General features: G+C 40.0%; 1 protein-coding gene across 1 annotated transcript in view; it reads right to left on the bottom strand.

The window, feature by feature from the left end:
• LOC139735717 (uncharacterized) overlaps positions 1-16,605 on the bottom strand; it is a 55,433-nt gene that overhangs the window by 38,246 nt on the left and 582 nt on the right. The window contains exons 2-10 of the mRNA XM_071646464.1: positions 14,274-14,803; positions 11,871-12,164; positions 11,230-11,420; positions 10,281-10,372; positions 8,074-8,324; positions 7,364-7,419; positions 6,297-6,408; positions 5,221-5,373; positions 2,359-2,450 (exon numbers count right to left, since the gene is read on the bottom strand). Of these exons, the coding sequence (XP_071502565.1) occupies positions 2,359-2,450; positions 5,221-5,373; positions 6,297-6,408; positions 7,364-7,419; positions 8,074-8,324; positions 10,281-10,372; positions 11,230-11,420; positions 11,871-12,164; positions 14,274-14,803 (1,771 nt within the window). The remainder of the gene's footprint in view (positions 1-2,358; positions 2,451-5,220; positions 5,374-6,296; positions 6,409-7,363; positions 7,420-8,073; positions 8,325-10,280; positions 10,373-11,229; positions 11,421-11,870; positions 12,165-14,273; positions 14,804-16,605) is intronic.

Raw genomic sequence — 16,605 nt, 5'->3', positions numbered from 1 at the left:
TCTTTGAAGGTTTCCATAGTGGTTAAATGTTAACTCTTTACGTGCCATGTTGGAAACCCCTTGTGTGCCCCATTATTCTGAGACATGAAGGTAGTCATGCTTGGAGAAAGAATTCTGTTTTTCCAAACTTCTACAAATTTCTGTTCAGTTAGACATATAGTGAGCAAAGTACAACAAGAGGAATGCCAACATCTGCTTTGATATAAATATTGTATGACAAACCTATTTTCAATTAGTCTTTTGAATTACCAGTTGCTACATTAGTAAAGGCATAACTTTTGCACATAAAACTGTTACAGAAACTTAGAATGAACCCACAAATCTAGTTGGGAACACCGCTTGATAGTCAATCACCACATAGAATGCAAGCTGTATGTGAGAGGAACAAAAGGGTGAGGAACGCTTTCATCGTACTGCTGCGGGATTAGGAGATTTATCGATCGGTTGCGGCTGCTTTGTGTGTTTGAGCAGAATATGCGAAGTTGGCACGCCGTCGACTGAGTCGGACATGCGAACGTGGCACATAAAGAGTTAAGAAAGCTATGTGGCACACTACATATTCTTTCTTGGGTACGTGTGTGGCCCTGAAAAGAGCCTACTCACTCTCAACATTTTTGGTTAGCATGCTTTTACCTAATTGCAGAATGATGTTATTCATTTAAAAATCAAGAACATGCTTATTGAAATGTTGAGAGTGGGTATGCCCTTTTCAGGCCCGCACACAAATACCCAAGAAAGAATATGTGGTGTACTGTGAAGCCTTCTACTAAAATGCCCATTATATGTTACATGGTTGTTCCTAATGTCACATCATATCATGGTATACACACACATCAGTTTGTGTTTGCCTGGGTTTGACACAGTGAAAAAAAAAATGTAAAGGACACACACATACACATACACACACAAACACAGACACACACACAAATATCATTAAATCCTATGGCAATGCTTATACATCTTTTAAGGTATCATATGTCTGCTGACCAAGTACCTTTTGGTTTCACTTGTAACCATGTTCAGTCTATGATAGAATAGGCCACTTAATTGCCATGAAACGTGTCTATTGCAGTAGTTCATTGAAACTGCACCTATATAGCATTTTCCCCACATCAAAGCATGAGCCATCACCATGTTTACTCTAATAATTGAAGCCAGAAAACTGTAAAATGTTCTTGCTATATCAGTCACAACCTGAGTGATGTCTGTCAAAACATTTTACAATGTAATATCTCATCATAACAAGCTTTGTAAACAACCTCCACAGATTACTGCAGACATTACAACTGCGACTAACATTGTAACATGCACAGCATCAAATTCCAATAAAACAGACAGGACTTTAAGACACAGCCTTAGTCTATTTGTGGGCAGGGTCTTGTTTTGTTTGCTATCATGACTCATTGAAGCATTAAAAAAAAACCGGAAAAAATGAAAAAAAAAACTGCTACAAAACTGCTTTAATATCATATAGTATCAAGCCAGAGGAGTAAAAATGGAGTTAAAGGGGTCTGAGCTTTTGATCCCAGCAGAATCTTCATCAGAGGGTGACCACCCTCTTTGAGTGCTCAGGCCCTTTTTGACTCCATCATTAAGAATCGTTACCGTGATGGATTTACTGACACTATCTCTACTCTCTGTGAGATATCATGAGAACATGTTATAGAATGGGTAGCAAAAATCCTGCAATCTCATTGGTTGAGAGCTGCGTGTTGATTTTTACTGGCCGCATGCTGCCTCACAATGGTAAACATGTTATCGTGCACTTGCAGCAAGAGTATGTGCACTTGTAGCAAAGGTTTGTGCACTACAGTTGTACGCAAGCGTTCGTGCCTTCAGTAAGAGAGGCATATTGGATTAAAAAAAACAAGCATCCAGTACTTTTACCATTCATCTAGTAATAATACTGGATGCATGGTTTTGAAGTATTGGATGCGTGGTTTTCGGGCAGTCTATTGGATGCGTGGTTTTCGGGCATTCGTCTATGGCAAGCCAAAACAAAATGCATCCGGTAATTTTGCCATCAGGTAACACGATAGAAAAATAGATTTTCGGCAAGAAAATCATTCTCATTCTATAACACGGATGATGCATGTGTCTTTTAATTTGTGCATCAGTTGGAATAGTGTCCATGTGGAAACTACGGAATGCAGCCTATACCCACTTGGCTTTGCCTCGTGGGTTAAGCATTCCATAGTTACCTTTACGCACACAAGTCCAATCGACGCACTCAGACCTGTGCATCATTTGTATATTTTTTCATACAAGCCTCCACTGAAGGCCCATCCTTATGAGGAGAAGTACTGCATGCTTTATCTCGACAAACAAAGGACTTATCTTATTTTTCTTTGATCTTACCTGCAGTTCCTTGAATTTCTTTCGTAATGACAGCTGCTCATGAATGCTGATTGCATGTTGTCTCCTGAGTTCCCTCAGTTCTAGCTCACGATCTGACAAAAAGCACAGGAGTTAAGAAAAAACTTACTGGTAAATAGTTCCCTTGAGCTATTACAGGAAATTCATCTGACCACTTACACTTACTTTCCTTTTTCAGCTAAATGCAAGACTATGATAAATCATGCCTTAATTCTTTCAAGAGCATTCACATATTTGAGGAAAAAGGTTCAATTGCATGGTTGCTATTATTTGCCCATTTTTCCTTACAATTATTTTACGACAAAATTTAGGACAAAACTGCTGAAATGTGTGTGTTGTTGCTTGTACAGTACAGTACTGTTTTGTGGCATGACATTGCAGGAGAGATTTAAAATACAATTTGCTTAGAAAGTAAACAGCTCTGCTAATCAGAAAAATTTCAAACCATCAAGTCCAACCCCAGCTGAGAAACATTCTCACTTATTTGCTTTCTCTGGCTCCCAGGACTGAATTAACCCATTCCTCCCACAATTCTCTGAGATCCTTCAATACGTCCAAATGAGATTCATTTTGCCTCTTGACAGAGAATGGACGGGCTGGTAATCTACCTGTAAGAAAGCAGTCATGCAGTATATGTATCCTCTTTCCACGGTCAACTATGTGTGTCATCAAACAATGAAAATATTGATCTGGTGCAAAGGTATGAGCAGAGTGTGCACTGATGGGCTCACAGACTCTTTTGTTATTGACAAAACAAGGCACCTGAATACGCTGTAGTTCAGCAAACATTAAAATCTACTGAGCTCAGCCTTAATGCCTGTGTACATCTTCATACAAGTTTTATAGCAGAACAAGCACATCAGAAAAAAGGGTAAATAACACTGTAATATAAGGTCCAGTTTTCCTACAGAATGAGAACAAATGCAGATAGTACTGACTCCACACTTTCTATCAAACTCGAAGCCATTTTTCTAAGCAGTATAACACAAATAAACATAAATGTAGACAAGGAATGCAGGCACTCTTGTCAACATTTTGGGAACTTGATATACCAGGTTCCTGAAAGGAACAGGTTTAGAGAAAACAGGTTATACCATTATTGACAAGTTACCATCTATTTAATACCAATTCAGTAAAATATCTGATTCTCAAAAGAAAGAGGGTAGAATACCAATTGTAGCCACAGCTTGTAAGTCCCTTGATTTACATAACCATCTGCATCCAAGATTTGGCCATCTCCAAATAAAATGAACAATGAATTCTTGTTATAGCAAAATCAGTCCGTCCTCAACGGGTTAAAGTTTACCACCAAGCACAGTCTGCTCTTATTTTCCACGCACTAGCAGGAGCACATCCCTTTGAGATCCTCAAATATGATTTGCCGACAGAAGCTTCTACTCTCTAAAATTAATCTTACGCACTTGCCACCCCCCCCCCCCCCCCAAAAAAAAAAAAAAAAATGTGCACAACAACAACAACAAGGAAAAGTAGAAATTACGCGGTGCGTAACATATGTCCCCGCCGGAAGTAGCATTTTGTAACAAAATGTGCAATATAGGTAAAAAATCAAGGTCAAAGGTCAAAGAAGTCAAAGGTCAAAATTCTGTGTAGAAGTTTTGAAGCCCTCACCTAGTGCCATCACATAAAGCAAATGGAATCGAAATTGGGTTAGAAATGGCGAAGGAGTAGCATTTTGTAGCCAATGTACAATATAGGTCAAAAATCAAGGTCAAAGGTCAAAGAAGACAAAGGTCAAAATTCTGTGTTGAAGTTTTGAAGCCCTCACCTAGTGCCATCACATAAAGCAAACGGAATCGAAATCAGGTTAGAAATGGCGAAGGAGTAGCATTCTGTAGCAAAATGCACAATATAGGTCAAAAATCAAGGTCAAAGGTCAAAGAAGTCAAAGGTCAAAATTCTGTGTAGAAGTTTTGAAGCCCTCAACTAGTGCCATCATATAAAGCAAACGGAATCGAAATCGGGTTAAAAATGGCGAAGGAGTAGCATTTCGTAGCAAAATGTACAATATAGGTCAAAAATCAAGGTCAAAGGTCAAAGAAGTCAAAGGTCAAAATTCTGTGTAGAAGTTTTGAAGCCCTCACCTAGTGCCATCACATAAAGCAAACGGAATCGAAATCGGGTTAGAAATGGCGAAGGAGTAGCATTTTGTAGCAAAATGTACAATATAGGTCAAAAAATCAAGGTCAAAGGTCAAAGAAGTCAAAGGTCAAAATTCTGTGTAGAAGTTTTGAAGCCCTCACCTAGTGCCATCACATAAAGCAAACGGAATCAAAATCGGGTTAGAAATGGCGAAGGAGTAGCATTTTGTAGCAAAATGTACAATACAGGTCAAAAATCAAGGTCAAAGGTCAAAGAAGTCAAAGGTCAAAATTCTGTGTAGAAGTTTTGAAGCCCTCACCTAGTGCCATCACATAAAGCAAACGGAATCGAAATCGGGTTAGAAATGGCGAAGGAGTAGCATTTTGTAGCAAAATGTACAATATAGGTCAAAGGTCAAGGTCAAAGGTCACGACTGAAATTCTGTGTAGAAGTTTCAAAGCTCCCATGTAGTGCTATCATATAAAGCAAACAGAATCAAAATTGGCTCATAAATGACAGAGAAGTAGCAAATTGAAGATTTTGATCACACACGGACGCACACACGGACACACGGACGGACGGACGGACGGACGGACACACGGACGGACACACGGACACACACACGTACGGAGCCCGTTTCATAGTCCCCTGCTCGAACTCGTTCGGCGGGGACAAATAACAGCACCACAGCACCAACAAAAGGAAAAGAAGAGATGTACAAAGGGCTGAAAGATATAATCTTACCACAGTGGAGGTCTAAAAACGTTGAGCAGAAGCCTTCTGTGTCGGGCATACCCTCCTTGAAGCACTTGCAGGACCGGCACTCGGTGGACGTCGAGGCATCTTGGGTCTGATTCTCCAGATTGCTCAGACCCAGTGTCTCTTGGTCCATCTCATCTGTGCAGAATGAAAGAACGTGGGATAATGACTACTATCACAATGGTTTATGGAACTTAAATCCCTCACTGACTCACTGAAAATGGAAAGTAGACCAGTTGGAGCTTGATCCATCACTATCTCAACTCTACAGGAATATACATTTGCACAGGATACACCATCATAAAACATTTTTATGCCTAAAGGAGAATTGAATACATAACTGTCACTTGAAGAACACTTGTACTGTCCTAAATATGATGTAACAGCAAGCACTTGTTAAATAAACTCTTTTTCAACAGTTCAGTGATGACATGCCAACACTGCAGATGTTGTATCCTTGTCATGACAATTGAAATGTAACATTTGATGCCCATCCATAAAATTATCACTTATTGCAATCTACTCTCAAAGAGATTTGACTCCACATAATCTGATACAAGCTTCATCCAGTTGACCTATGGAATGAATTAAGATGCACTGTAAAACTTCCTTCCTAAAAGTTAATCAATTTTCATCAAACTTCTGGAACTTTTATTTTTAAGTAAGATTAGAAGAATAAAAAGATAAATTGTAATTTCCTTGTCACACTGCATCTCTTGTTTTGCACCTACATCCAAACAATTCTTTAGATAAATAAATGTGTACATATATTGAATTCTTTAAGATACTGCTCTGCAAACTCAGACTCTTTCATTCAATTCCAGACCAAGTGAGGGCAAGTTCTGAACATAAAGAGCTGATGCAATGTTATGGTCATAGGCTGTGTGAAATGCTTGATTCAACCATATTGGAGAGGATGCTGACTAAAGCTCTGTTTTAACAGACCTTACACAACAACGTTGTGACAATGTCAGGAGAACAAAATCCCTCACTTCCAGCAATAAAATCGCAGGAGAGAGCGAGGGGTACCAATGTAACAGCTGCAGTGTGATTGTACTCACATATTTTGGCAGCTAGGGCCGTCATGTGTTGCTTTCCAAGAACGTGCTGTTGCATGTTGTGGTTGTTGGTGAAGTACATGTTGCACACTCTGCAGTGCAAGTGGTTGCAACCCTGGAAAAACAGAGATGATGAGTTGTCCATCATTACCACTGAACACTCTTCATTTACACAGAAATGCTATGATTTGTGACATAACAGTGTTTGCTTTATGTTCTCCTAACAGAGCACCAAACAGAGCATCATACAGTGATCTTGGCAGAATCAGAATCAAAAGATGTGAGTGTCTTTAATGATGATAGCTATGAACAGAAATTGTGAGTCTGTATGCTCAGCAAATACAAACAAACAAACAAACAAACAAAACACATGTACATATCGTCGCTGGGGTGACAAAACCTTGTATCTGCAATTTTGGTGAAAATGACCTTTTTTTATTAATGGTCAGATAATCAGTTAAGCGATGTCCTGTCCAAATCCTAAATGTCTTACCCCAAAAATGAAGCTACCACGGCATGTCAAAGGAATGTCTATCCCATTGGATACAGTACTTTGGCTGCCATGTTTTTTTGCTCTCCTGAACATTTGACATGTTGTAGATACGAGGTCTTGTCGCCCCAGCGACGATATGTGTACAGTCAAACCTGCCACTGCTACCACCTGCTGTATACAACCACTAGACTCAATATCCCCAATAGAAATGTCATGTTAAAGACCTTGTCTATAGTGTCCACCTGTCTACATCCGTCACTTTTTTCATCTTCCTTGGGTGGCTGCTATAGACAGGTTTGACTGACTGTATGTATGCATGTATACTTTTTTTTCTGAATAAAAGTCACTGGCAACATTGTAAATCACAATTGCTAAAGTACCTAAAATTTTAAAAAGAAGAAGCTAAATTTCAAAATTTCACACACTGATAAACAAGGTTTACAGCCTGACATGCAAAACATAGTACCGGTACTCTGATTTCTTCCTTTCTTTGATGTCATCACATCTGATGAACAAGTAGCCAATGCCCAGCAGACAATTTTGCAAAATAAGAAGTATCTTAATCTTGGATACTTACCAACATATCAGTCTTGTTGATTTTACTGATATGTTCCTCAATGTCTTCATCAGTACCTGTAAAGACAATGACACAAAATATGTATCAAAATCCTGTATATATCCATTACTGTAAAAGTTTTTATTTTTATAAGGATTTTAATTTACATGAACTTTGCCAATCATGGTTGGGCAATAGATTTAACACCACACAAAAATATTGCATATGGACATGCATTAGTGCACTTACGAAAGCCTCGTTGTCAGATCACAAATACAATGTCTCGCGAAAACATGTTTGACATCTTCATTTGCAAATATATCTGTGCGCAAAAATAGCAGCTTTTATACTTCATTTCCAAAAGAAAACAAATATGGGATAATAATTCCTCTCAAATGAGATATGATAATCATTCAATTGACGGAACAGATGGCATGTCCAGTTCTACAAGACAATGGATTTTATCTGCCATTTGTGGTTTCCTTTAATCCTCACGAATGAGTGAGTAGTCCTATTCACAAGATTTTGCAACAGGCTGACCAACCAATCTACCAACCAACATCTTAATGATTGAATGTACATAACCTCGAACATACTACACGTATGTGTTGATTGGGTGTCAAAAAATAATGAAATCAGCTTCCCAACTATTAATACATCAGCAAACCAGCTGTTACATGTAGAGCAATGTCTGCACAGTTTGAAAGTGGTTTCCATGGCAACTGCCTCACCTGCGAGAGACGGCATGCCCTCCTTGGTTTGCTTGTTGAGCAGGGCCTGGCAGCTGGACGTCTCCTGGTACTCCTTGATCTCCTTCAGGTAGCGCTCCCGCTCCCTCCTCTCCATCTCCACGTACTTCCGCTTCTCCTCTGGGGGCAGGCCGCTCCACATCTTGCCCAGGAAGGCTGGCACCCTGGAGCCGCTCAGTTCCGGGTGGCTGGCCAGCACCTTGGAACGCTGCTCCGCTAGGAACATGGCATACCTGTCAAACGAACAAAACATTAACCAAGAAATAGACGTATGTAAGTCACCGCACAGTTCAGTGAATAATCTGGAGTCATCACAAGCTTGCTAACTTGTCCATAAATTGTATTCCCCACCCCCACCTCCCCTTTGCAGATAGCTCCAGATATCTCCAAAAACAATAACCTTGCATGCACAATTGCAGCATTTCGTGAGCACAGGTCCTCCTACTTTTGCTGATCAATGCACTATTGTCTGTTAAAGTTGAAAACAAATTCATATTGAAACCTTTAACTCATTGAAGACTAGTCCCGAGTATACTAGGGCAGGTGTCTGTTGGAAATGGTTGTTATAACAAAATCAGCTCGTCTTCAATGGGTTAACTTCAACTCAGGCTGTCATAGACTAGACTAAAAACTAACTGCTGACTCCGACACATTGTACTTCTTATAGGGTTACGGCAGAAGACAACCAATTCCCATCAGTGACAGGTTGGCAATATCTATGAGACTGAAGCCAATTCCAAACTAGAAATGTCGCTACGGCGACTGGTGTATACCTCCGCCATAATGCATGGTTCTCCTAATAGGTCTATAGTACAATGTCTTGACAATGTGTGATGACAGTTTCACACAATTGGCAAAATATTAAAATGACAGGTTTGCCACAAATGTGCTGAATGTTCACTTTCCTAGAACTAGGTTCAATTGGATGAATGATTAAAACGTCAGAGTGCAGGTATTTGGGGGAACTGATGATTTTTACTTGACTTTTGACCCTTTTATAAGTTTATGCATTGAGTAATTTTCAAGGTATTGAGAAAAAGTATAATTTCAGTATCAAATGGTAAAATAGCATTATCTAAACCTGGCCTTTGACCTTTGACCTCACAGTTCCAAAGAGAATCACTGTTAGGTAGAACATGCATAAATATGTAAGTTTCATGATAATACCTTGAGTTACTTTTGAGATATGGAGGAAGAAGTGCAATTCAGCACTTTCACTTGACCTTTGACCTTTTGACCTTTGACCTTTTGGCAAGAAACTTCCCACAGAATATATATTGGGTTATACATGCATACATCAAGTTAAAAAAAATCCTTCAGGCATTGCATAAATATAAGGAAAGTAGTGATATTTTGAGGAGTTTACCTTGACCTTTGACACCCCTGACCTTTGACCCATGACCCCCAACTTCCCTAGATAATCACTGCCCATCGGTACATGCATATATACTATGTTCCATGAAGATACCTTGAACCATTTGCGAGATATGGAGAAAAACATGAAATTTCAACCTTTTTTTCACAAAATAACCTGTGACCTTTGACCTTTGACCCCGTGACCCTAAAATCCAAACAAAGTATCATCCCTCCAGGATATACCCTCATACCAAGTTTGATGCAAAACCACCTCACAGTTCTTGAGATATCGACAAAAACAAAACGGGACGGACGTACAGACGTACGGATGGACGTACGGACGGACGGACGGACGTACGGACGGACGGACGGACGGACGTACGGATGGACGGACGGACGGAGGACCCGAAAACATAATGCCCCCGGCCACTTCGTTGGCGGAGGCATAAAAAAGTTATTGGGAAGCTGCCTAGCAGATCACATGTAGAACATACTATCTTCTGTCTTCGTTGATTACTGACCATACCGATTTACTTTAGTTTTGTTTGTTGTTGTTTTTTGTAAGGAAATCTAAACTACTTTAAATACGGAGTCAAGAATAAGGAACAAAAAGGTATATTTCATTGAAACTAACGTACAGCTGTATCAGGTGATTTAATTTGTGTATTTTTTGTCTCTTCCTTGAAAAATACTTCTTTACAGCGAATATGTTGCTTCACCTCATACCCAACACTTCCAACTGTGATACCAAACATCTTTCACAGAAAATCTTTTGTGAAGTATATTGCTAGTTCAGACAACAACATGTAATGCCTCAAGGGTACAAAACTTACGCTGTCGAAGGGGGCTTTGGTGCATTCGCCATCTTTATCACATCTTTCTTCCTCTTTCTTCCCTTTGGCCAACCTCCTTTTGCTTTCTTTTTCTGCAAAACACAAGATGGAGATAACATAAACAAATGACATAAATGACTGTCTTGCCCCATTCGCCCTATACTTACATGTATGAGAATTGTATTGTCCTTTGCACTCAATTCTGAAATACATAGCGCATTTCAGACTTGAAAAGAATTTCAATGCACTTTACAAACAAATTATAACATAATACAAACTATGCCACCAAAAATTACATTTTACCAAGTACAATATCCTCTGCAATAATTATTTTACATATAAGGGGTGAAAGTTGCCATACATCTGGCATAATTACATAAATAAGTTCAAATTTAACAAACATATGCTACTTTATACGTATAAGTTTTGAGTTTTTGTTTGAAATTGTCAATCGGCATCTGACCTCTCAGTGGATCTGGCAGAGAATTCCATAGTGTAGGAGCAGCATAAGAAAAAGCAGTCTCCCCATATGACTTTGTATGGATGGAAGATACGAGGAGTAAGTTTTGAGCAGAGGATTGGAGACATCTAGGTTTGTACGGGATAATGAGTTCTGGGATGCTCATAATCAATACAAAACTGTTTTTCTTTTTTCTTGTCTTTTTTTTCTTGTTTAATCATTATCACACTATCACTATACACCAGAAGAAAGAAAAAAAAAAACCAAGCCTTGCAATTCCAACATTATGGAATGGAATACAGCAAAATCTACCCAACAACATTTTTGCACTTTGTGTATGAATGTGTACATTTATAGTCATGTAAAATTGGTTTCAGGTAATGTTACACATCTTGACTTCAAGGAATATACTTCACGACACATAAAGCCCCAGTCACATATAAACATGGATCCTCAAGGATCTACACAAAAAGCTACTGTTCCACTCACCTCTGTTGTTGGCACTGTGACTTTTTTTGAGATGTCTCTCTCAGCCGTTTGGGTGGGAGCAATGTTTACCATAATGGACCCTTCATTCTGCACTGCTGATAAGTTTCCTTCATCGTCCTGAGTTGTCATAGCAACGAGATTTTCATTATCCTGTGTATACACTACAGATCCCTGACGGATGACTAACTGACCTGTGTGAGTGCAAGGAAGAAACATGATAATGACCAACTGATCAGCCATGTTCTCTGTGACTGAATCTTCACAAAAGTTGAAGTAATGTTGGGAAGGAAGAGGAATCACATTGTGAACAATTCAATAAGAAAACAATTTATTACTTGCATATTTTGTCTACTCAATCACACGTCTTTGTCACAGTACAAACACTTGGTAAAATGAAACAGACATTCATACAAATAAACAAAGGATGTTTCATTGTTTTGTCAAGTGTCATCAGAATCTGTATCGATTAAATACTCAGTATAAAGACTGTGAGTGCTTTAATGTAACAAACACCAATCAGATTACCCGCCTGAGTGTTTTTTATTGAAAGTTTGATTTGATAAAAGTGAAATAAAAAAAAACAACAATCAAAAGACATGGCTTAGCTTCAATACTGACGACAATGACAAATAAGTTCCAACCTGTGCTGGAGAGTTCCACACTGGGAACACCGCCCACGTGGACCAGCGAGACGGCTTGATCCGCGATGGCCCCTCCCCCAATATCCCCGACATCGGAGCTGACCTGCTCCACTGTCTGTACCAGCCTGGCGAGTTCCTGCGAAGTCAGTCTGCAGGTGACAGGGAGCTGCCGCGCCTCGCTGGATTCCTCGTCCTCCACACCAGCAACCATCATTTCGGTCAGCGAGGAAGGAGCATCGCCTGCCGGGCCCTCTGCCTGCAGAGAGGCGCCAATGTCAATCGACTCTCCATCCCCTAATGTAAGACATAAGGAAACAGATAGTGTTATGCCCTGAATATTCTTAACCTAGATGCAACATTTTGTAAGAGACCTGTGTGATAGAGTGAATTGTTTAACCCACTGAGGACGGTTTTATTTTGCTACAACACACATTTCATATAGACGATTGCCCAAGTATACTCGGGACTCGTCCTCAACGGTTAAAGATGAACAAGGTTAAAATGTCAAGTTTATTGCATCTTGAACAGGAGGACTTTGTCATGTATACATCCTTGAATTGGGTTTTTTGTAGAGTCCAATTGTTCAGTATATCAAATATATTAAATATTAATGCCATTATCAAATATACCAACTTAATTGCCAAAACATACTGCTGTGACGTATACACAATGCCAAATTGTAATTCATTCTACATCTATTCTAAGTGGCATATGCCATAATCATACTAAGGCCAAAAAAAAAAAATTGTTGCATTGGCGTAACATGAGATTTTCAAATAGGTTCGGTCGGGCGGATTTTTTTTTTTTTTTTTTTTTTACTACCTGCATTTTACGTGTAAAACTTGTGCTCAGCTCAGTAAACAGTTACAACTGCTGCACCGAATGTGCTGTGTTCATCTATTCTACAAATCATTTATGAGGCCGATATTACTGGAATTATACCCCTTCACAGAATTTAAAGATGTTGAAATCCCTATCCTGAATGTTTTCACTTCATATTTTACTATTTTGACTTAGATTATATAGATGCAAATTGACCCATATGTACGATCTTTTCATCGCACACGGCGATCTCTATTACAGTCCCACATATACAGATTCGTGTAAGTTCTCCACACAAGAAACCTATGGCAAAACTGTGCACAATACATCGCAGTCTGAATGCTACGTATACACTGAATAAATCTTGTTAGAGTACGTGTCCGTGTTGGAAACAGATGACGTACTGATCAAGGAAGGCTTATGCGAGGCGCTAGATCTCTCCCTCGTACATCCGATATCCCCAGAGCCGTTTCCACTTCCGGGTTTGTGCGATCGCGATCGCAATCAACAAGATATTTGATATCGATAGCAAAAAAAAATAATAAAAAAACATGGGGTCGGCGGAATTTTTAGGGTCGGGCGGGTTACGCCAATGCAACAATTTTTTTTTTTTTGCCTAATTTACTATGCAATATTTATGTTAACCCCCTTTAATAGCACATGACCAGAGTGTACACTTGCATTGGGACTTCATGATACATGAATCTTACATCATGGGTCAAAAAGTAGAATGTCAGGCAGAAAATGAAAAACAACACTGAATGACTGTCATTGTCAGGCTGCCTCTCCCTATCACTCTGATGCATTACACATATGTGACCCTGCATCACAAAACCAATAAAAAGTCACCAGATGCAAATTCTTGATTAGGGGCAGATTCTGAAATCTAAATGAGCAGACTTCAAGCTTTAAAATTATTCATAAGTCAATACAAATGGACTCCGCTAATCTATCCAAATATTGGAAAGAAAGCACACACTCTGGAAAACTGTGAACTGAGAAAGAGGCTCCAAAGTATAGGGTCTATTCAAGTGCTTATCCTATACCAAGTTGTGCCAGTTGTGCAATGAATGGGACAAATATAACAGGATTTAAACCACCATAGCAACAACAATGATGGGATTATCAGATTGCCGGTAAGTTGAAATTAAGCATGCTCTATTAGCCCATCTTGTCCATGATTAATGCTAACTTTCAAAGTAGTGGCATTAGCCTTTCAAAATCTATTTGAGCTGAAAGAGAAGTGCGTGTAAAGGATTTTTAAGAAGTGAAAAGTGGCCTCTACAGCATCACCTAATCACACTATTCTATGAAAAAAAAAGTGTTCTAGAAAAGCTGCTAAAAAAACACTTCCCCAATCATTTTATGATCCCAAACTTTAGAGTAATGTGGATGAAGAATAGCTCTTTTAGAAAATATGAAAAACTCAAGATTGACTGCAGTGACCCATTTCACCTATTTTGAGTTCTCACGTAAAATCGAGTGGTGCAACATTTTTGTGGGTTTTGTGATGCACGATTACATAAACCACAAAGTGAGTGCCAGATTCCAACGATGCAGCAAGCTTCACTGCCTAGTTACCTTGTGTCAACGCAGCAGTACTGATGAGACTGGTGGTGTTCGTGTTGGTTGTGAACACAACGTTACAACTACTGGTGATGGCCGAAAGGGGATTGTCACCAGTCTGGTAGATACCCATGCCCAGCGCTGACTGCTCGCTCAGCGCACCACTCCTCCCGACTTCTTTCTCGCTGAGGGCACCGAGAGACCCGGCTACAATGTTGAGACCGACGGCGATGTTATGCGAGCTCCCTTCCTGGTGGCCCTCGCCAGCGAGAGAGTCCGTGATGGCGCTGGACACTGAAGATGACGTGAACGTCCTAGGCTGGCTCAGAGAGTCCGGCATTGACTGAAAGATGCTGGTCACTGCTCGCAGCGACTCTGGACTTATCACTGTCCCTGTGAGGAGTCCTCCTGGTCCACTGGATAACCGGGGCAGATTTGAGCTGATGTCGGAGAGCGTAACATGACCCATACTACCTGATGCCGAGGCAGTGGTAATGGGAGATTCAGTGATGCTGGGCGGAGCACTTGAAAACGAGGACACCAGTCTATGAAAAGGAGAATCACAGAGAAACCCAAGCATGGTAGAGACTGGATATTTGGGGAATGCAATTTCAAAATCTTGACCAAGGCAAAAATTTTCATGTGGAGAGAGTAGTATAATACAAGCTGGATATTTTGCAAAGTTTTTATTTTCACGCATTTCACGAGTACGGTCTATTTGCAAAATTAAAGACACACCAAAATAATGACTCTGATCCCTATACGAATGTGACGCAAACGTATACATTTCCCCGTTCAGCACAGTACACCACGATCATGAATTCAACCACTCACACAATCATCGGGAAGTACCAATCCGCGAAAGTTTAGACTCACTAAATATATGGCGTATTCAGTACTTCACATGCATTGAAAGTATATACAGTAGGTGTACAGATAAGTATGGACTATAGACACGAGCAATTCCATAATTACAGACGTACATTGCATTTTCGTACATCTAAAAAGCTCTCACAACTAGACTTGATTTCATTCATGAGGTTTAATACTTTTAATTTCTAACGTCCATCTCAGGTAAAGTGATCACAAAATTATATTCAATTCATGTGATCAATACTTTGACCTTGAAATGATGGAAAATAGTGCTGTTACAGAAATACATTGTACGTGCTCGAATTGAATTTTCTGACATCGGAACTGGAGTGGAAAACTGTAAATTGTGGGGTAGAGTAAAACCCCCAATTTTCGGCCAGCCTCCAAAATCTGGACACTTATCACTTATCACAAGCCAGCAAATTCTACTGTCACAACACACGCATATCACATCGTTTCACATACTGGCACACTTGTTCACTACAGGAAAGTGCCTGAGTCACCTCCAAAAATCCATCTACAATCCTAAATTTTGCCATGAAAAATGCAGAATCACCGCAACTTTTCCAAAGCGCGCGCAAATTCAGTTCGGGAAACCCACTCACAAAGGGGCCCCAAGTAACCCGTCCCCCTTATAAGTAACCCCGTCCCCCTTATAAGTAACCCCCGGGGCACCCCTTATAAGGAGTCTCCACGCTTTTTTGCAATGCAACGCGAAAATGAAAGGACTGCGGCAATTCGCTTGATTACGTCCACAAAGCTTCACAAGTTTCCTAGTTACTCACGAAATTTGAGCAAAATCGGTTCGAGGCATCATATCTAAAATCATGGATTTAAATGCGATGTCAAACGACCCATGCCAATGCTGAAATGCGAGCGATTACTGGCGTGAGTGTCGCCAGGCGCGGCGGCGCGGCAATGCTTGAGTGCAGACGTGGCGACTGAGTACCTTATAAGGAGGGGCCCCCCTTGTGAGTGGGTTTCCCGAACTGAATTAGGTCTCATGTAGAGAATCGGGGTCGCCGATAAAGCGCTAAAAATTGAAAAATTATGCCGTTCTGTTACGAGATTTTTCACTTATCACTAGCTCAAAGTGTGATGGTATCCTCGAAAACAGAAAAGAAACAAAATATCTGTACGTGCCGATTCAGCGAAAAAATATACAGGGGCTGTATGCAAGCAAGTGCAGAGTCCCCAAAATTCGGACACGAACAGGCACCGCAACGTCGCCGATGCAACTTTGCCCCAACAAGGTACAGCACACGCTCATTTTTCAGCAACCTTATATGCATATTGACATTGCGTGCCTGTCCCAATTTTGGGGAATTGACCAGGTGATAATATTTGGGGGATTCTGTGAAATTTTATGATGTATTTAACAAAATCAATATTGGCAAAAAGTAGGTTGATATATCTAACATACAGAATTTTGTAGAGTGTTATTTAAGTTGAACAAATATTGCAAAAAAGTTGA

This window comes from Diadema antillarum, unplaced genomic scaffold, assembly GCF_040938485.1.
Source record: "Diadema antillarum isolate AM-2024a unplaced genomic scaffold, OU_Dant_1.0 seq00000593_RagTag, whole genome shotgun sequence".
Taxonomy (NCBI): Eukaryota; Metazoa; Echinodermata; class Echinoidea; order Diadematoida; family Diadematidae; genus Diadema; species Diadema antillarum.
Note: the sequence above shows the minus strand (reverse complement) of the source record. Positions and strands in the feature narration are given on the sequence as shown.